Below are 22642 nucleotides of genomic sequence, written 5' to 3' on the forward strand. Positions count from 1 at the left end.
TCCTTTTTTTTTCTTCTTCTTCTTCTTCTTCTTCTCCCCAAAGCCCCCCAGGACATAGTTTCATATGCTAGTTGTGACTGCCTCTGGTTGTGCTATGTGGGACGCCACCTCAGCATGGCCTGATGAGCAGTGTCATGTCCGCGCCCAGGATCCAAACCGGCAAAACCCTGGGCCACCAAAGTGGAGCACGCGAACTCAACCACTCGGCCACGGGGCTGGCCCCCCATGTATGTTCTAATAGACATTTCAAGCAGGGCTCATTTGTGAAGAGTAAGCAGAGAAATGTTTCTTCCTTATGGACCACAACACAAACACGCATCTGTCCCAGAGAGCCGAAGTATAGTCTCTTGCAGGTAAGAAAATAAATTCACTTATCTTTTCATGTCCTCTTCCTGGCCTCTGGATCCACTTAAAATCTGTTGCTTTTGCATAGGTGATGTTTTGTCCTAACGCAGGTTAGAATAAACCTTTTGGCTAATAAGCCGTCCCCTAGGTTTTGCTTCACATTCTCCAGTACCTTTTCTTTAGTACATTTTTAAGTCGGGGCTTGATTTTTCAGTGAGATTCTACTCCCATCATACATCTTAACCCAGCATCCTACTTCTACCCTAATTCCTCATGAAGTTTCAAACATTTACATGGTTCAAAACATAATTCTCATTATATTGCCTCTATTATTTGAACATTTCAGTTTGAATATTCTGAATTAGTTAAATAATTTTTCATTATTTTTCTTAATAACTTTCACTGTTTGCTCTTCACATTTCATTTTAATCCTTAAAATCTCTTTTTAATCTCCCAAAATTCATGTTCCATTTCATTATTATGACTTTGGCTAGATTTACTAGCTGTTTACAGAAATAAAAGTGGCACACATGAACATTCCCAAAAATTCTCTACAAATAAGATTCTAAATTAAATTATCTGTCAAATCATTTTCTATTTTCTTCTCATTGTAATAATTAAATAGAATCATTTTTGCCTCAGTCCTTAAGTACCTCTCTAATCCAGAGATTTTTCCTTTTCAGCAAGCTGTCTTAACTCTCACTGTACTGGCCCTGGTAATTTTCCCCCGAAAATATGTTCTTTCCAGCTCATTTTCTCTAAGAGGTTATTATAAAAAAATTTTTAATAATTCTAACAATTCAAGAAACAAGACAAATTCCTCTCCCTAAAATTTCATTCTTCATAATTTCTTCTCACCCTTCATTTATGCCTCTTTCTGTTTTGCTCAGTCATAATTTTTGCTCTAGGAAATCCCTCCATTGGTTCCATTCACTTCTGCCCAATCTGTTTGACTTTTCCTTTATATCCTCCAGCCCCTTCCCATCCATTTCTCTTCCACAACTTGACCTCAACATATCATTGCAACCATTTCTTCCACAATTCATCTTAAGGAAACTCCGGCTCCAAACTGGCCTCTCACTCTTCCCCAGGTATGCCATGCTCTCTCCAGCCCTACAGCCTGCACGCACCCTTCTCCCCTTCTCCAGTGCTCTCCAGCCTCTTCAGAAAAGCCAGCCTGTTACTTCCAGCAAGTTGCTGGGCAGAGCAGAGGAACTTCACTTTTATTCTCCAACTTCCTCCAACTCAATCTTTCCTGCTTTACTGTCTTCCTCTTCTGTGCGCTCCAAGATTCCTGCTCCAGACCATGGACCAGCTTCTTCCTCCTCCTTGAGGATTTATATAATGCTCTCATTCCAAACTTTCTATTATTCTTCCTTTAGGCTGGACTTTATTTTGGTTTGGCTCATGCTGCATTTGAGAAGGAATGATTCTTTGGCTATTTCTTTCACCCCATTTCTCCAAAAGCATCCTTCAGGTGTGCAACAAGTGGACAAATCTTCCGCATGAAATAGCTGGGTTACATTTTTAATTCTATACCCCTACTCCCTGAGCCGATAACAGAATGGATCTCCAGAATAATCAAACATTCAGTTGCTGAACAAAAGAAATGTCTCTTCCCCTATTCAAAAGCAGCCCTTCTGACTAATTAAAGAAATATGTCAAAATGGTTCCCCAAAAGAACCCATATGTCAGCCAAATAATTAAATATTTTGAAAATGAGAAGAACACTTGACCTTCTTTTCAATAGAGACGGAGAACAAAGAAAAAGAGAAGAGACAGAGAAGAAATAAATCAGGAGTCAAGCTGAAATAAATATAGAAATCTCTAGTTGTAATGAAAGGGAGAACTAAGGAAGCTTAGGACTCTGGTGAAGCGCATATGCCTGAGGTTTCTGGCTAAGGTCTTGTCTAACATTTGCCATCAGCTTGTGACAAACGCTAAGCCCCTAAAAGGGAAGATGGGACATAAAAAAGCTGCTGGAATGATCTGTTGGGGAGTAGATAGAAGCCTCTGGTATAAAAATAATTCTTTAACACAGTATGTTTAGCAACAATGGGGGGAAAAGACAGTGGGCACTCAAAGATGTCAATGCTTTGTGAGAATGGACTTCATAAACTACAAAGCACTATTTGAATATAGGCTGTTTATTACTACTTGACAGAGGTGCAATTACCTCTCAGCCACTGCTGGGCAGCAAATGGTATTAACGTGTCCCACCACCTCTCCCAAAAGGAAAAAAAGTAGTAGTTAGGGGAAAAAAGAACACTGAGAATGAGTTATTTCTTCTCTTAAATCTATGTTACCCCACAGGGAGCTGGGCTCCTTTAGGTCCAGCTAGCAGAGATGAGAGGCACCCAGAAGCAGAATGCTGTCTCAGTATGGCTGTTGGCCTTCGAGGATCAAATAAAAACACGTGCTTATAGAAGTGGGGCTGCTGCTCAGCTCATTTGGACGCCCACCCTCGAGTCCTTGGGACTTTCCATTCTCCTTAGCCAACTACTCCTGTGGTCTCTGAGAAGTATCAGACTACAGAGTAAAGATAGATAGATGGTTTGAGTCCTGAGTCTCCTGGAGACAACAGCAGTACTCTCTTCCTTATAACCTATCAGAGCAGTTCAAATAAGGCACTATCACAATTTTCCATCTTTGGGCTGTAAGCAGAAATGGTTAGAAATTCCTCATTACTGGTTCATTCAATAAATACTTGTTGATGCTGTGCCACAGTCAATTCTGTGGGTATCAAAATGAGTAAGACAAATAATATATATGTCATATAACTATTACTCACACACACAGAGCCATGAATAAAGCTCATCACTTTGTAGGTTGTAGGTACTCAATATTAATTTCCTTCCTCCCTCTTTTTACCTGAAAGCCCTACATTCTAGCTTACTATTTTATAGGGGACACGTAAACAAATAATAATTCTATTATAGTGCAACTTGTGATACAATATATGATGTGATGTGATGTGATGTGACGTGACGTGACGTGGGAGTGACAAGAGCAAGTGGTATATTAGCTGAGCCTTAGGTGGCAGTTGGCCTGGTAGACACTAGACAATACAGAGGAATAAGAGGAAATCACAGGCGAACAGATTTGCGTTTCAAGAAACAGAATAAAGATTTCTTCTGGAATCTAAGCCAGTTGATAAAAGAAAAGGTAAAGGCAATTTAAATGGGAACTACTTGCTTTTCCTAAAAAAAGAGGTACAGAAAGAAAATTCAGACCACCAAAGAAAATAATTTTTACTAACAATCAAATGCAAAAGAAATTCTAAATATCTGTCGAAAACAAGGCTAAGTGAACTATTTTTGAAGCAACAAAAAAAGACCCCTGGGCGAGAAATTTTATAGTCATCCTCTTTCTAGGTCGGAACTCTCTTAGAATGAGACAAAGAAAAATCTGGACCTGGAATAAGAGGAAGACCTTAGGAATCCATGCTCCACACTGACAGAGGTTTGTTTAACAAACAGATGAAAGAGCCGAGTAATCAGACATCACAGGAAAAGGGGATGGATTGAGGGGAATAAATGAAAAATTATGACTCCAGAGTAAAGGGCAATACATTTTTAGAACACTCATTAGGTTAAGTTAGGTAGAAAAGAGAAAAGAAATTATGAGACTGTGATAAAGGCAAGAACCATTTTTCATGTTTCTCCACAAGAAACCATTCAGTGTGCTCTGCAAAACTTAAATTTGATATTTTAAAGTACCTGAATAAGCTCTAAAAGAATTCTGGAATTTAAAAATTCCGAATACTCATTCTATGCAACACAGAATGGAGGGGGGAGAACAAGGAATACTTCCACATAAAATAAGTGACTTGTTTTGGTTTTCCTCTATTAAACATTAATGAAGGGCATCTTAAAAGTATATAAATAGAATCCAAGAATGCTAGGGGTTTTTTTCAAGAAATAGAGAACCATCATGAAGAAAAGATCTTAGGAAGTATACCAATTTCATTAAAATACAATTGGACTTGCAGGAACAGTTACTGTGTTGTACTGTAAGGGGAGCTGTGGGCACGTAACAGCCAAGCACCCGTCTGCTCGCAGCCACTGGCCTCGGCAAGACCCACTTCCAGCTCGAAGCAGTCATGTTTCAACACCTCCGATTCCCTAATGCTGACAAGCTAAACAACTTGTTTTGTCTCTGGGAGCTCTTCTCTAGTGATTAACTGCTTATGGTGAATACTAATTATATGAAAGCACCGTATTGAAGAAGTAGTGTCCTATTTCCTCTACCTACAGCCTCGACATGTCTTTGAATCGAGAAGGTACAAAGTAGAGCCATCACAATGCAAATCAAGAGAGACATTTTCCCTCTCCGTCTGGTAAATAAACGTATCTCCTTCTACTTTTTAGTGTAACCCAGTTCACTGCCAAGAAGCTTCCTTTAACCTCTGGGCTCCAAACCAAACAGAATTAGAATAAAGTGAGTGTTGGAGAGGCCTGTAATAACCACGCGGATAAATCTGCAGCAAGAGTTGGTGAAGTAGTAAGCTATCAGTGTCCTCAATTCCCCATGTCCCATGCTGAAAATTTACCCCAAATTGTCAGTTCTTAGGAAATGCACCTCAGATTAAAATCTTCTCACCAGGGAGTCTATGAGAATTTGTTCTTGTGTTTTAAATCCTAAGTGCTTGCTAAACCGCCAACACGGCAAAATTAGAGACCATTAAACAATATAAGGCAGCAAGTGATTAAATCTACCAAATACACATTCAAAGCAGCTTAAGCTACTTTTTAATTAAAAATAAAATATCACTGCCTAAATTCAGACGTCTTAGCTATCCAGACAAAGTTAGAAGGCTGTTCAGAATGCAAAATGCTGCTGAGAAGGCCAGAGAGAAATGGGGTAGGTGGGTGCTGGGGAGGCTGCTGCTCGGGTCCCTAGGCCCAGAGTCGTTTAGCTGGAGGACATGAAGGGGGCAGTCAGGGCTGGGCTGCGGGGTGAGGACTCCATGTGGCTGCTGATGAAATAAGCTTTATTAGCCAAGGCTTCCAAGGAAACAGGGTGTTCCACCTTCTTGGCAAGGGGACGGGGTTGAGTAACAGCATCTCAGGAAGCTAAGGATTAGAGACGTATAGATGGCGAGAGGAAACGTTACTGCTATTTTTAAGTATAGCTTAAACTAATTGATAAATGGTTCTTGAAATAATAATTAGCGTTTGGGGAAGGAAGCATGGGGGCTTCTGAGTTAATGGGATCGCTTGAGATTGAAAGAAATTTTTACTGTAAAGTTAGAAGTAAATAAACAGTGTAGCTTTAAGTTGTTCCAACTTGTTTAAAGTAAAGAAAAGAAAAAGAGCCAGGGGGCTTAGTCAACCTTGGGCAGGAGGCCAAGAATCTGAAGATCAGACTGAAGTCTGGGATGATATCATTCACTCTGAAGTCTTGATATTCTTCCTAAAGCATGAGAAAATTTACTGGTAAAACTTTACCTCACCCACAGTTTTCTTATTTTTAACTCTTTTTTTTTCCCCTCTCAAGAATAATTTTCCAAATCTGCTTTCTGCCTTACACGCAAATGCTAGGAATTTACATGTAGCTTCTGACATGGTCTTACCTAAAAAGCTTGCCCTAAAGTAAAGCACGGGCACTTGGTAGCTGCAGGAATACAGGACGTGATACTCATATTTAATCACCTCGTTGGCCGCTGTGCTCTCAGTCACTTCAAAATCATCCAAGGGAAGCTCTAAAGCCTCCTGAAAAAAAGCAGAAACAAAAACAAAACGTGTTTGTCAATAAAAAAAAGTACACTGACATAGAGAGGGAAAGATGAAGTTTCCTTCTTGCAAAATAACAGTTAAATAAATATAGGGCTATGAGGTCAGGAAAGGGAGTTCCCACAGTCATGTTTAACATTTGAGTCCTGGGTAAATAGTAAAACCAGAAAACATTAGCATTAAGTAATTCCAGATTGTTTTTGAGAGACAAAGCAGCTCTGGGTAAAGAAACAGGAAGAAAAAAAAGCAGAAAGATCTATTGCAAGAGCAACTCTGAAAAATCTTTACTGTACAATTTTAGCACAAGATGATGGCTACGCAAGCTACCTTCCTGCCTACCTGTGAAAGCTAAAAACATCCCTACAATTGAACAAGAGGCTGTGAAATTGTCCCTAAAGATTCTATTGTACTTGCCAAAAGATGATTCATTGTGTGCCTAACAGTTCCCAGTTCCATTTTGAATAAGAAAGTTATTTTGCAAGAGGTCGAGTTTGTTAGGTACATTCAAAACCTGAGATGCATCCATTTTCTTTATTATTGTGTTATCTTTGGTATATTTCTACAATAAATCTTGACTTAGAGTAGAAGGCAATTATTAATGTCAACTTAAACAGGGTTTTGTAAGCAAAGATGGTTATAGCCAGCTTGCTTCTCACCTCATCATTCTTTATTGGTTGATTTTTTATTATGTGTGGGGGTTTCTTAAGAATGTATCCTAATGTTTAGAAGCAATTAAAGGGACGTGTTGAGACAGAACCTGGTTCCATCCACATTCACTTACTTGCGTTGAAGAATTTCCTTTGAAATTAATTTAGTAGAAGGAAAGAAGCAGGTTGGTTTGGCTCATTTCTACCTCTCATTAAAACAGTAACAACAATGAACAATCGGGAAGAGCTACAGGAAAGATTTCAAACTTTATCAATATGAAATAAGCTTTCCTGCGGAGATAAGTAAAGCCACAGACTACTCTCCAGATCTGTATCTGCTTTACTAATTCCCCACTCACAGGCGGTTCATTGGGGAGATATTACACTAAATAAATCACAGCTGGAGAGATTTACAAAAGAGTTTTTCACTAAACTCCAGTACACACTATCAATTAAACACAAGGAATTAAGTAACCAGAGAGAGATCACTGAAATAAATATTCCAGATATTGCAAATTAATACAGTAACAAGAAAGAGGTTTTTCTGTTTGTTTATTTAAATTTTCATTAGGCAAAGGTATCTATATCTTCTTTCAAAGCAATTCTTTTGATCAAATTCATTCTTGGGGTCAAAGATTATATCTTTGTGATAAAAAATAATTGCAAACACTGCACAAGTACATAAAATAAAATGTGACATTCCCCTCATCCCAGCACTTCTATACCTCAGACTTGTAACCATTTTTAACAGGTCAATGTGTACTTTTCTAGACTTTTTAATTTTTTAGCCTACAAACACACACACACAGACATACATCCATCCCACCTCCCCATTAAATCTTGCTATATATACATATATTCCTTCGATTTTCTCACTCACAAACATCCTACCACGTGCTGCCACCTCAGTACTATAGATCTTGCCTCTTCTTTTAATGGCTTCAGTGTATTCCATTGTATGACTATGCCACAGTGTTTTTTTAAAAAAAAATTCCACATTGCTAGATATTTTAGGTTGATTATAATTATCTGCCGCTACAACTAATCCTGCAATGAATATTTTAGCACATATACCCTTGTACACCTCTATTTTTCTATGGTGCAGATTCCTAAAGATGGTATTACTGCATGAAAGGGTATGTGCATTTTAAATTTCGATACTGCCAATCTGTCCTCAGAAAAAGGCTGTACCAATTTATATTCCCAGAAAAAAATATATAAGAATGCCCTTTTCCATATCCCATAAATAGTGAGTATTATTTGTTTTTATTTTTACCTACTTGATGAATTTTTAAATGTCAATTTTTTGTTTTAATTTCTAGTTTCTTGATTACTAGTGAAAGTGCGCATCTATTCATGTATTTATGGGTAATTTGCATTCTTCTGTGATTTGCTGCTTCTTATCCTTTGTTTATTTTTCTGACATTTAGTTTGCATCTCTTATTGAATTATATAAACTGTACATTAGAAATAACTTACGGTTGTATATATATATATAATTGTGTACATATAGATAGACATATATATCTGCACCACAGAAAAACAAAGGTATGCAAGGATATGTGTGGCATCTATATGTATGTGTATATATATATATGACATCTTTACTCAGTTTTCTTTTAACTTTGTTTCTAATACCTTTTATCCTAAAGATTTTTTTCCCAATCTGTGCATTTTCTTTCTGCAGCTTCTGAGTCACATGTCCTCGTTAGAAGGCCTCCTGCTTTGTCCCATCTTACCCTTAAAAATTATAAACATGTTAAACTTCTTTAATCCTCACATACAGACTCATACACACACAGACTCAGAGACATACATGTATGCTTTTAAATTTACATTAAGATCATTAATCCATTTGAATTTTGTTTTTGTGTATGGTGTGAGATAGCAATTTTCCCCAGATGATTTCTAATAGTCCATCTTTTTCCCATTGATTTTTAATGCCACCTGTACCATGAATTAGATTGTGTGTGTGTGTGTGTGTGTGTGTGTGTGTGTGTGAGTGTGGGTTTATTCTGTTCTTCACTATTCAGCTATTATGTCTCTTCTCAGACAGTCACTGTCCACCCAATTCTTAAGTGAACACTGAATTGGGTCGTTAATTTCTGCAGGAAAAGACTACCTGAGACCCAGTCCTGGTAGGGAGGATAAAATTCCTGGAAAGAATGTCCTTCACTCAAACTAAAATAAAGCACTCAGGAATGTTCTAGGGTTGACACCAGGTACTGCAACTAGTGATCCATTGGGCATAGATCCAGATTCTCTAGAACAGTTCGAAGGCGCAAGGAATAAGAGACAGGGGGCAGAGCAAGCTTTTCGAAGAGCCTGTGAGAAGCCCCACTCTAATCACTGTGCTCATGGGCAAGTGACTGCCTTTGTGGGACGTAAGGGCCAGGAGGGCTCGTCCTCCAACTGGGAGTGCTGCTGTGTCACCCAGCCCCTTGCCCTGGGTAGCCATCTCCGGGCAAAGACATTTTTGCATCCTTAACTCATATTTGATGAATCAAATCCTTGGCCTGTGTCTACTGGGATCTTCCCATCATGGTCACCTTCTTGATGCCCACGTGAACATCATCCTTCGAAATCACACAACTTGGAAATCTCAGACTTCTGCATATTTTCTGCTTCCCTTTCTAGGTAAAAGAGCAAGACGGTTTTAGAACTCAAGACTGAGGTTCTTGTCTTCTTCATCTTTCTGTTCCCAGAGACTCTAACACAGAGCTGAGAACCTCAGGAAGCAATATTTTTATTTCTGTAGTAGACGTGTTTCCTCCCGTCTATGTACACAACACACTTCATAGGAATTTACCAGCAACTCCACCCCCACCCCAAAGTCTGAAAAGAAGTTAAAGGAGGAGTAAAAATGCAAAATATCATCAAAGATGATATACAAATGGCAAATAAGCATATGAAAAAGACGTTCAGTATCATTAGCCATCAGGGAAATGCAAATTAAAACAATGAGATATCTCTACACATCTATCAGAATGGCTGAAATAACAAATAGTGACACCATTAAATGTTGGTGAAGATACAGAGAAACTCGATCACTCATACATTGTTGCTTGGATATAAAATGATATAAAATGGCCCAGTCTCTCTGGAAAACCATATGGCAGTTTCTTATAAACCTAAACACATAATTACCATATAACCCACCAATTACACTCCTGGGCATTTATCCCAGACAAATGAAAACCTGTTCATAGTAGTTTTATTCAGAATAGCCAAAAACTTGAAATAGTTCAGATGTCCCTCAACAAGTCATGGTTAAACAAACTGCGGTACATCCATTCCACACTATCCAGCAATAAAAAGTGCAAACTATTTACTTATTTATTTTTTTGGTGAGGTCGATTTGTCCTGAGCTAACATTCATTGCCCATCTTCCTCTTTACTTTGCCTGAGGAAGATTAGCCCTGAGCTAACATCTGTGCCAATCTTCCTCCATTTCCCTCATGTGGGATGCTTCCACAGCATGGCTGATGAGTGGAGTCAGTCCGCGCTGGCATCTGAACCTAAGAACCTGGGCCCCCAAAGCGGAGAGCATGGAATTTTAACCACTTGGCCATAGGCCAGCCCCAAAAGCACAAACTATTGATACACACAACCACATGGGTGAATCTACTGGGAATTATGCAACTGATTAAAGCCAATCCAAACAGGTTACAGATTTCATTTATATAACATCTTTGAAACGACAAAATTTTAGAAATGAAGAACAGAGCAGAGGTTAGTGTTGGGATGGCGAAGGGAGATGGGCGTAGTTATAAAAGGGCAACATGAGGAATCCTTGTGGTGACGGAACTGTTCTTTATCTTGACTACGATGGTGGATACGTGAACCTACACATGTGATAAAACTGTATAGAACCAAACACACACACACAAGCATGAGTAAAACTGGGGACATCTGAATAAAATCAGTGCATTGTATGGATGCCAATATCCTGGTTGCAATATTATACTATAGTTTTGCAAGATGTTATCACTGGGGGAAACTGGGTTAAGGATACATGGGATCTTTCTGATTATTTCTTATTACTGTATGTTAATCTACAATTATCTAAAAATTTCAATTAAAAAATGAAAAGGAAAAAAGTGAAGCAATTTGAAGTTTGTTAAAAACAAAATTAAATTTCTAAGACCTCAGGTGCTAACAATACAGATGGCAGAGGGTTATGTTGATAAACAGAGGCTGTCTGGAATCTGTTCTCAATAACACAGGCGAGGGGTCAGTGGACGGTGGTGTGGACGGGGCATGACTGGGCACGCAGTGATGATTGCTGGAGTCGATTGAGGGTCCATAGGTGTTCATTATGCCATTCTGTCGACTTTTTTGAATATTTTTAATTCTCCAAAATAAAATTTTTTTAAGGCAACAAAAATTTCTGATACCATGTTACAATATACAGAATCACAGAACTCTAACAGTGAAAAGAACTTGAATCACTCCATCTAACCCAACACTCACCTGGCAGATACAATATGGCCAGAAAGGTTGCTTGTTTACCCAATGTCACTCAGGCAGTTAGGCCTATAACCCATGCCCGCTGACACTGAAACCACTGCTCTTCGCACTGCAGTATGCCACTTCTTAACTATCACTAAACTTGGACTGACGTTAGGGCCCTATAACATTAATATTAACGTTTTGAGCAAGTTTGTTAATATTTTATTATTTTTCTTTTATTATGTTTTTTTAAAAGGATTTGGGTATATTTAATTCCATGTTAAGAGTTACTAGAAAAAGAAGTCACACACATTTATTTTCCTCAAAATGCTACTATTTCATTAAATGAGAAGCTACCTGTGTTTAGAAAATTACATTCATTCAAGGAGCTAAAAGATTAAGTGGTTCACATTAATTATAGAAACCTTGATTTTATTGAATTCAATTAACAATAAATTGACAGTGATCTCTCATTTAGAAAATCTGATATGAATTAAGCTTTACAACTAAATCCCATTAAATAGAGATCATGCTGAAGATACTTCATAGATATTTTATTGAAAGCCAATCCAGCTAGTACATTGGGCTTTGGCAATGAGATCCCTATCTCTATTTAGTCTACAGGAAAAAGTAACAGAAGGTGGAAAAATTTTTCTTCTATCACTAAAAACCTCTATTACTGAGCAAACAGAAGTAACGAGCCTTATTCCTAACGTCCCCTGAGGAAAAGAGAGTCTATTTGTTTGTCTTCTACCAGTCAAGTCTTTAATTCAAACCTAACATTAATGGGCCAGAATCACAGCCAAGTAGCCAGAATGATGAAGGGGCACGCTGGTTCAGAGACAGTCTTTAGCTATATCCACGAGTGGACACGTAAGCCATCTAATCAATGGAAAGATTGGCTATGGAACAAACCTCATTTGATTTTCCTGAGCCAACAGCCTTTTAATATTTTCTGAAGTGATAAAGACTGACGAAGCCTTTTGACAAACCATTGAAAAATCACTTCCTTAAGGAAGAAAGAATTTTAATTATTAAAACATCTAAAATAAATTATAAAAATAATCTAAGCAGGCCCTTTTTAGTTTCACTTGCTCATCATTTTACAGTGGGATGGTCTTTTCACTATTTTTACTCCTAGAATGACTCTTTTTTCATGATCTCTGTGGCTTTTGAGTAAGTGACTGTCACAAGAACCTGCGCAAGTGATGGCATTCTCTTAGCTAACTGTAAAGGTAGTATCTGATACATAAGAGAGGGTTCAACACAAGGCAGGCATGTGTCTGACAGCATCCAGGGTGACTCTGAAACCACAAAGGGTGGTCAGCAAGGTGATCTCAAGGACAGCATCTCAGTGCGCCTCCCCTTTTCCCAGTAATATTATCACTTCTACTCCTGATTTTTTTAAAAAGGAAAAAAAGAAGCCCCATTCTTTACTCTCCCGGCCCCATCAGAGGGGAGTGAATTAGCGTTAGCACGGCCAACGTGGGCTCCCACTGAGAGGACGCACCTGTCTCCCGCGCGGGCTTAAGTCCTCCAATGTAGCCGGGCATGCTCAAGGGCAAGGCAGGAGGGAGGGGACACAGAAACCCGCCAAAGCACGCCTGGCAGGTTTCTGGATGTTTACAACTGGCTCCTTTGTGCTTCTTAGGCCCTGTTTTCTTTAGGACTGTGCAGTGGACAGCAAGACAGCTTGAGTCTGGAGCCGGGCAGCTAGCAAACAGGCTGAGTACAAGGCAGGCTGCTGAAGAGGCTGTCTCTCAGATTCCATGCCAGAGGATACAGGTTCTCTGGCAGGAGGGAGTAGTAATAATGCTTAATAGCACCTATCGTAAGCCAATGACAATTAGTCCTTAAATCACAACACTATTTAAAAAGCATTGTCTTACTGGAAAAAATCAGAAGGGCGCAAAAGGACCTTTTAAAAGAAAAGTCAGGTTCTTCTCATCTACTTTTTAAGATTCCTGAGCAGCTAAAAGCAAAAGAATAGCAAGATAAGGGATTTGAAAATCGGAAATTCCTTACGGAAATCATGCCTAATTAAAGGAAGAGAGAAAGACTTTTACCTGGTATTCTGAGCTCAGAATCAGTCAAATATGTTTCTATTCAGAGTTACTCTTTGCATGTTACATAAGACCAGCATCATTTACAAGGGTTTACAGCTTTTCTAAGCACATTTATATACATTATGTCATTTGCTCCTCTGCTCTAGGAGGAAAGCCCCAAGTCATCCAGAAGTAAGAAACTTAGCTGAGGCTCCTTCACTCCACAAAGACCATTAGATGTTAGGAGGTAGGGTATGTGAAACATCTGTATTCTTGGACGCCATCCCCAACCTTCTGGGATGGGACTTACAAATCCACCTTGTTCACAATGTTCCAAGCGATGCTAATGTGCGTGGTCAGCAGACCACTCCAGGAAGCCTCGGAGGCTCAACTTCGGGATTCTTCACTTTTGTGGTCGATGGGATTATAGCATCAGGAAAGACCAATCACCAAGACTCAAAATTACACCATAAACCAGTTTGCCTTCACTGGCTGCTCATCTACATCTTCAGGAGTATCGCTATCTCGTTTGCTCTCCTCTTGGTGGAAACCTTTGCACCTCCATTAACCTAAGACGTCAGCTCCTCACCCCCACTCCCAGGGACAGAGGCGCTTTCATGGGCCCTTTCCTTTATCCCCTCCTATCCAAAAGCATCCTTCATTTTCTCCTTTTCCTTTTAACTGATTGATTAATTCTTGCTGAAGTATCAATGGCCATTGATGGCTTAGTATGTTACTCCTTTATCAACTATTACATTCAGCGGCAGATTTGTCATTGATAACCCCAATCAAAAGGAATCTTTCATAGTGGAATTTGGGGGGCCAAAAAGAAGTAAATTTTGCACCATGCATGTAACCACCAATGTGTAAGACTTGCCTTATAGGCTACCCTACGTTTTAACTCCAGGGCCAGAACATTCTTCCTTGTGCTAAAAGGTGAATCAGTTTCCACTACGTTTATCCTTGCAGAAAATTAAGAAACAAGGGTCACCTCTTGTGTAATAGCCTCTCAAAAATATGAACCAATTTATTGTCTTCAGAGTTCTCTTCCCCATATTAGACAATCCTAGCTCTTCCCATTTTTCTTGTGTCTCTAGTTCCAAGGTCTGCAAACATTTTCTTAAAGGGCCAGAGAGTAAATATTTTAGGCTTCATGGGCTGTAAGGTAGAATGACAGCAGCCACTGGCAACATGTAAACACACGGACATGGCCCTACTCCAGTGAAACTTTATTTACAAAAACAAGCTGCAGCCTGTAGACCTTAGGTTGCTTACCCCATGAGTCCATCTTAAGGCCTTCCTTCATTTCATTTTATTGTATTTTTGTACGTAGCAAGCAGAACCTTATTAAAGGACTTGTGTCTCCATTTGGTAAATCTTCTTTCTCCCTTTTTCTATTTTTTTTTCTATCTTAAGATGTTACACTAGGTTTCTTGGAGGGATGATAAATTCTGAGCTTTAAAAGAATAATGATAATTGAATCCAATAGGGTGAAGTTTGGCCAGAATCATTTTCTAAAGTAAGAGATAGCACTACCCTAATTTAAACAAGTGAGATTTTTAAATGTCTTGATGAATAAACTGCAAATTCTTTCAGCATATGAATAAACTTCTATACTCAAATCCAGAAATGAGTAAATTTCACTGCCAAAGAGTAAAAATGATAAGGTCTTGATAAATAGACCAAAAGGCAAGCACTATAGTAATTTCAGAGGGCTGTGAATCCTAAAGCTTGGGCTCTCTCACCGTGCACATGAGAATATCTACGAAGGAACACAGAATTATTGCTAAGGACCTTCAATTCAACTAAGCCATCAGTTCCTTCTCCTTCCTGAAAACTGCCTCTGCATTATGTGGATGTGAATAGGGCTTTATTTGATTGCTTGTTGGCCATTTTACCAGGAGAATCCCTTAAAGAGTTCCACAAGGACCTACTGAGTGCCAGGCACTGTGCTTATGCCAGGACAAAGACCTGGTGTTGCTTTTAAATAATGCTATTTCAGCAGCAATGAGAGCACAGTGAAAGTTCTGATCTTTCTACTGGCGTGGAAGGGTGCACTCAAAATCCTAGATACAAACATCTAGATCTTAGAGAAGCACAGTATAGTCAAACGTGGAAAAGGGCATGGCATTGGAGTAGACCTGGTTCAGTTCCTGGGCCCGCCACTCACTGGATAGGCAGATCACTTAATTCCTCTGGGCTTCAGCTTCCTTACTTGTTAAATGAAAGCATTTTTTCTCCCACTTTTCCCTTGTTTAATGCGTATTAAACAAGATAATGTGTAAAACTACCTGACACATAGTAGGTACACTGATTAACTTATTCATTCAGTCATCAGATGTTTTAGATTATAGACTTAGGGTCAGATGCATCTTCTAGGTTCTAGACCAAGGGTCAGCCACATTTTCTTAAAGGTCTAGATAGTAAATATTTTAAGCTTTGTGCACCATATGTCTCTGTCAAAACCACTCCTCTTTGCCATTATAGCACAAAAGCAGCCTAGACAATGTGTAAATTAATGAGTGTGGCTTAGTTCCAATAAAACGTTATTTATGGACACCAAAATTTAAATCTCATAGAATTTTAATGTGTCATGAAACACCATTCTTTTGATTCTTTTTCAACCCTATAAAAATGTAAAAACCATTCTTAGCTTGTGAGCTGTACAAAAATAGGCAGGAGGCCACAGTTTGCCACCCTTTGTTGTAGACACTGTCCTAGGATCTGAGAACAGGAGGGGGGAACAGCAACAGACATTTGCCTTAATGGGAGGAGATCCGTTACACAAATAATCACACAAATAACTATAAAATTGTCATCACACTAAGTGCTACTAGAGAAGATGCAGAGTCTCCAGAATAGAGAGAATTTTACCTCATCTATAAATTTGGTGTGTGAGCCTTTAACCTTTTCTCTTTCAGCTTTTTCAAGGACAAACCAGTTGTATGCAGCACGGACCCTTTCAATGTCCTAATCATGTTTCCTAAGGTTTCTTTTTAGTTCAGTGACCATACCATCTACCCAGATAGATTTCTAGGAACAGTTTTTTGGTTTTTTTTACCAAGTTTACCAGACAGCCTTATCACCTAGAATTTGTCACTCCGTCACCTCTAACTATCCAAGCTTCTTCCTAACAAACTCCTCTTGCAGCCCACTACAAAGTCTCCTTGAGCACTTCGTTCTGTTCACACGTGTCCTCCTGCCCTCAGCAACAGTTTCTGATTGAGAAAGCCTGCGTGTTTCTTCTCAGTTTTGTGCATACTCACATATATACGCGCACATGTGTGCTGCGTGTGCAGACAGGTCACACACACATTCGTTCAACTAACGACTACTGAGCATTTACTATGCGCTAGGCCTGGTGCAGCCAGTGGAGAGATGTTGGTGGACAAAACAGACATGGTCTTTGCTCTCAAAGAACTTATAACTAGATGGAGGGTGGGGGGAGAAACCAATCGTTGCATAAAGAATTGTTTGATTATAGTATTGCAAGTGCTATAAGAATGCAAGAATTCATCTTAGGGCCTTATCGGGTCCAGGGTCAGGGAAAGGCTCTCCTGCTGTGGCACACACACAACCCTGGACAGGGCGTACGCCTGTCTCAGTCCCCGAGCATCCCAAGCATCCTGAAGAGTACCTGACCAATAGTGGGCATTCAATCAGTGTTTGTTAAAAGAAATAAACAAATGACGTGAGTATTAACTGTTGCCATTTCCATCCCACAAATCAGAGGTCTCTAAACTGTTTTGATTATGACTCCAGGAGTCAAAAAATTTAAGCACTCATCTTTACTATGTGTATATTTACCTTCTGATCAATTATGAACATGTATTTCTGTGTAATACACTGTGTATATTGTAAAACACATTAAAATTGAAAACTTCAAAGGATAAGACAAAGATGAAGGAAAAATATTTTCCAAGTAATTATTTTAGTTATCACACTCTACTCTTCACTCTGAGCACCAAAGGACCTTCACTGGCCCCCTGCTCTCACCTCCTCTTTGGGAATCTTGCCCATTTTGCACTCAGCTTTCTGGGCCAGTGGTTATGATTGAATAAACTTGCAAAAATGTTGATTTTAAGGTACAAGTTGATAAAGTTACTACCTCAAAATGATCACACATGTAAACAGCATGCAAACGAGCACACAGTTGCCTGCCTTTCACGGGGCTCCTGGCTGCAGAGCCAGTGCTGCTGAGCAGCCAGTCCTGATCACAGTCCCAGACGGTCAGATAGCCGGACACCAGATGCCCGGGTGCTGCCTGCCCAGCAGTCCTGCCTTTCTCCCCAGCACCGTGACACAGGAGTTCTCTTCATAAAGAAGCCCATTCTAATCCGCACATAGACAGAGTCCTGGGTTCCAAATGTGCAAATAACACAGTAAATAAAGTGTTAGAGAAAAATATATTTACTTTATTTATTAATGGTGCAGATACATTTTTGCCAGTAATATTTTGAATATGCCGCAGTGTTTTTGTTTTCTTTTGTTTTAAATTTTAAATGTGATATGGCATTTCAAAGGTCTGCCTTCAGTTCTTTTTCCATTTTTTTGATAGAAGATTTTGTTGGTTGCAAGAGCTGAGACAGAGCCACAGATCCACACGGAAGAAGTGTATCACTGGCTGTGCTCAGTAAAGCATGACACCCACAGGCCGATCCCCTTCTCCAGGTGTAACGGGTTTGTCTTCATGTTCTGGATGTTTTTCAATGGGTGGCTAATCAACGTCAACAGCTTCATACTATCATCAGGCACAATATACACACAGTTTGAGGGTCATCACCAATAACAGTAAATATAAACCCTATCTCCAGGAATCTTTATTTCAGATTGCGAGAGCAAACTTTTTGAAAGATCTGATTATACTGTTGTTTTTACATAATGCCATTTTTTTGTTCATTAGTTTCTTTGCAGGATTCTTGAAAGCCCCTAGTCTGACAAGTAGGAGTTGTGTTAACTAAAACTGGATGAGATCATCCTGGCAAATCCAGGGCACAGCCAACCACAATGTGTAACAAACACCTGAAGGAGTGAAGGCACCACTGTCAGCTCCTTCCTGTTGTCTGGCTCCCGCTGTTTCCTTTCTGATGCCTTGAGTGACATATATGACACCTGGTCTTCTGACAAGTGAACTGCATGAAGACCCAACATGAGTCCATGTTCAAATATCAGTAAGGCTTCATTTGAAAAATAAATAAAAGTAAATATAAATAGCAGTTCCAATGTTGTTTACCACATCTCAGCAGATTGCTTTCCACGCTCTCTGGGTGCATACATCCACTCCAAGACTCTATGCTGGTGACCCAGACCTTTGTTAAACTTGAAGAAGACAAACTTGATCCTTGGCATCCCCGACATCTAGCTTCTCATGGCCTTGTTTTCCTCTTTCAGTGTGAAGCTCCCCAATTCAGCCCTTCTGATCTGCAGAGGAAAGGGCCCTGATCAACTTACCAAAAGTAAATGCTACAGGCTGGACATGTTAATCCTACCAAGAGTCTCTGACTTTGAAGAGAAGTCTTCCTAAACAGGGAAATCTTAGTGAATCGCTTACCATGCAGTTCCTGTAACAGAGAACATGACACGGGGGTGGGGGGCAGCAGTGGCTTCTCTGGCCCCCTTCAGAACACACCCTGTGGATGACAACCTCCTGGACTGAGGAGAAGACCAGCCCTGCCAAGGATGGTGCACAGGGGCATGTGGGCATCACCAGTGTCTCATGATCTGTCTCTGAGGTGACAGAAATGCTGCTGGAAGGAGCTACATTTGACTTCCAATTGCTGGACCCCCATGTCTCCCTGTTACCAAGCCTGGGCATTCAACCACTTTTTCTATTTGTAATGCTAATGATAAATCAATATTCAACAGGAGTTTCCAAAGAAAAAATAAAAGAACCTTAAGCTGGTAATACTAAATTAATGTATTTTCCTGGTTACTTATAATGGTAAATAATTATTTGCATAGTAAGAAAAATGCTAATTTTATTAAAGTGCTATTAGAGAAGGCTTTTAGACTAACGCACAGCACCCTAAAAAAATCATACAGAGTGACTAGATTTGTCAGTTCTAACCTCTTTGGAATCATTTGCCTGCACAGTTGCCACACTTGGAGCAAAAACCAAATCCAGAACTGACTTGTTTCCTAAATGAATTGGGAAGTTGTCATTAAGAAGCATCTGCTACTTTATTGCATTCATGTAAAAGCAGTCTTGTGCCGCTGTAACGGACTATTGAGCAGATGTTTTAGAGCACTATACCCACAGCAATACGTGTATCATAAAAAAGATAAGGAGCTACAACGTAATTAATGATTTCAGTTCCTCTATAAATGAATTTCACTTTTTTTAAAATGGATTTAAAGTTGTGTCAAGAACTTCAACTTTTAACTCAAGCAATTCACTTGCAAGAGAGTGAGCACAAAATCATTTACAGCAATAAATAACCAAGGGTCAGACTCAGCTTACACTCAAGATGATGAAATCTGAGGGTACAAGAAAGCTTCTCCAGACCAAATCACCCCGCCCCCTCCCCCGGCAGCCCCCAGAGAATCAGTCCTCGGAGATCAACTTCTTTGTGCCTTAAAGGTCTTCGAGCCAGGAGACTATGCATTATCTCTGAGAATGGGGGCAAATACTTAAAATCATCATCAGCTGAAACTGTACAACTCTTAGCCCAGGTTTTCAAACTGACAGTGAGCTCCAGAGTGGGAGGCAGGAACAGGAACCAGCAGGGGCAGCAGGAAGGCCAGGGGTGTGCATAAACATGAACAGTGGCAGCTACAAATTGGTACCATGCTCCTCTTACTCTAATAAAATTTCCCAACTCTAAGTTAGGAAATCTAAAACATGATGAAAAACAGTGGTTAACAACCACATGAAGTCTGCAACAACACTGTTCTTTAATCCAAGATCCAGGGCTCTATTTGGGGTCCGCGTCTCAGCGTGGGTTATCCCAAAGCAGCCCTTGAGAGGAGGACTGGAAGGCAAGTAATCTCTTTGGGAAGTGATTTCAGGAGCAGCAGTAGGGCAGTGGGGAGATGAGGTGGGAGGGGAGAGGAAGCAGTACAGGGCACACAAGCAAACAGATTAGCACCATGGGAAACCAGGACTCCTTCCCACCAGGAGAGACTGTACAAAACACACTTCAGGGCTGTCCCCCCTGGGGGGTTCAGAAGCCAGAAGGTACATTCACCAACTCCCCCTGTGTCCAGTTGATGACTGGTTTGGGGTACCAGCTGGTTTGGAATTGTGGGGCTACCTCCCAGTGGAGCAGAGCACAGCTCTTGCTACCACAGAAGGCGCTCAGACAGAGTCACAGGGGCACGAGGCAGACACTGGAACACACGGGAACGGGAAGTGCTCTGGAGATACAGGCAGGGCTGGAGACCCCCATGGCCCATCTAGGCAAAAAGCAGTGTCCAATCCCTTATTCACAGTTCTGAAATCCAGAAAGCTCTGAAAATTTTTAAAAGTAAACTTTTTCATATGTTTGGCACCAAAAACTCATTTGGTAGCAAATTCTTACCTGTGGCTTTTTATAGTCTTTATTTATTCTACTTTGTATGATGATTGTTTCACTAAGGAAATATTAAATGCTGCCCAGACACCACTAGGAGTGTAACATAATACAGAATTCACTTTTATAAAATTACCTTACTTATCTAAAATCCCCCAAATTCTGAATTCCAAAACTCATTGGGGCTCAAGGATGGTGGGAATGTAGTTTTTAGTGCCTTCTACCTTTTTATTAGATGTGTCTTGAGCACAAACAAAATGATATAGAAAGATGCATGTTGACCTCCTTGAACAAAAGGCACTCAATAAATTCCTGAGCAATTGCCAGATTAAGAAATGTGGGAAAAAGAGATGAAAGGGAGACAAGGGAAAAGAAATAGGGAGAGGAAGGGGGATAGCAGAAAAGAGAAGAGAGACAAGGCATAATATGATAGAGAGCTAACGGCATCAATAAAAAGTGAGAGCTAGAGTAAGACCAAAAAAATAACACAAACAAGTCTTAGGCTGCTATTTTCCAAATATACTGTTGCCAAAATCTATTCCCAAAACTGATATAAAGAGACAGGAAAACAGAAAGGGAAGAGAGACTATGCACACGGATGAAGCATGTAAGAACTGCCTGAGGAGTCTGATAATAGACAGTTATCCGTATACCAAAGGGGATCACGCCCCACACCCCAGGAGGAACGAGCCACCCCTCCGTTGTATAAGCACCATGGCACTCACCAACTGTACCTTACTTCTGAATCTTTGACTAACCCATTTCTGTGCAAGAATAGTCTCCCTTCACCATTACAACACCAGGCTTCCTCCTTATTAGATTTTGGCTTAAAAGTTCCCCTGTCCTAGAACATTTTCACTGATTAACCATATCAGCCTAATGTTTGACCAAATCTCCTTCACAACTAAGTTTTGCGATTATATTGTAAGTTCAAATCTCTGTGGACAGAGCTTATTAAGGAACAGCAGCAATAGCTCCCACTAAAGCTTTTCAGCTACATGAGGTTGTTTTTTTCCTTCCTGCTGAGGAAGATTCACCCTGAGCTAACATCTGTGCCAATCTTCCTCTATTTTGTATGTGGGTTGTCACAACAGCATGGCTTCCAACGAGTGGCATAGGTCCATGCCCAGGAACCAAACCCAGACCACCTAAGCTGAGCATACCAAACTTCACCACTAGGCCATGGGGCCAGTTCCTGTATGAGTATTTTTATTCACCAGGATTCTTAGAGTCCTCTCTTTACCATGGTCCTTCACAGTGAATAGTCTTAAAATTCCCATTTAAAATATTAGAACTTGGGCCAGCCTTGGTGGCCTAGTGATTAAGTTCAGCGCAATCTGCTTTGGCAGCCTGGGTTCAGATCCCAGGCACAGACCTACACTACTGGTCTGTTAGTGGCCATGCTGTGGCAGCAGCCCACATAAAAAAATAAAAAGAGGAAGATTGTCAATGGATGTTAGCTCAGGGCAAATCCTCCTCAGCAAAAAAAAAAAAGAAAAGAAAGAAAAAAAAAATTGGAACTCTATACCTTCAAAAACTCCCCCAGGAAAATCAAAACCCAACTCAAAGGTAAAGATTTGAAAGTATGAACATCCATAAAGGTCTCAGTCTTTTTAAAAAGGTGATCTCATTAAATTAACACTGCACAATTTCCATAGCAGCCTCTCAAGTTCATATACTTCAGAAATGCAAACCAATAATCCTAATTACCGAGATCCACAATTACAAACATGTATTCATTCAATAAACATTAATTGATCATCTAATATACTTAAGACAGTGTGCTGACTAGATTAAGAAAAAAACAAGATGAAAAGTAAACCCCACAACTGGTCATGCAAGAATTGTGTAATTAGGTATGGGAGCCAAGTCATATAAGCCATATCCACAAGTGACTATAACACACA

The 22642-nt window shown here is 39.9% G+C and overlaps 1 protein-coding gene across 3 annotated transcripts in view; it reads right to left on the reverse strand.

Moving 5' to 3' along the window:
• The window catches only part of ATG10 (autophagy related 10), a 208429-nt gene that overhangs the window by 71748 nt on the left and 114039 nt on the right, over positions 1-22642 (reverse strand). For all 3 annotated transcript variants that reach the window (XM_046667322.1, XM_046667323.1, XM_046667324.1), the window contains one exon: positions 5921-6059. In XM_046667322.1, the coding sequence (XP_046523278.1) occupies positions 5921-6059 (139 nt within the window). The remainder of the gene's footprint in view (positions 1-5920; positions 6060-22642) is intronic.

This window comes from Equus quagga, chromosome 7 (genome assembly GCF_021613505.1).
Source record: "Equus quagga isolate Etosha38 chromosome 7, UCLA_HA_Equagga_1.0, whole genome shotgun sequence".
NCBI lineage: Eukaryota > Metazoa > Chordata > Mammalia > Perissodactyla > Equidae > Equus > Equus quagga.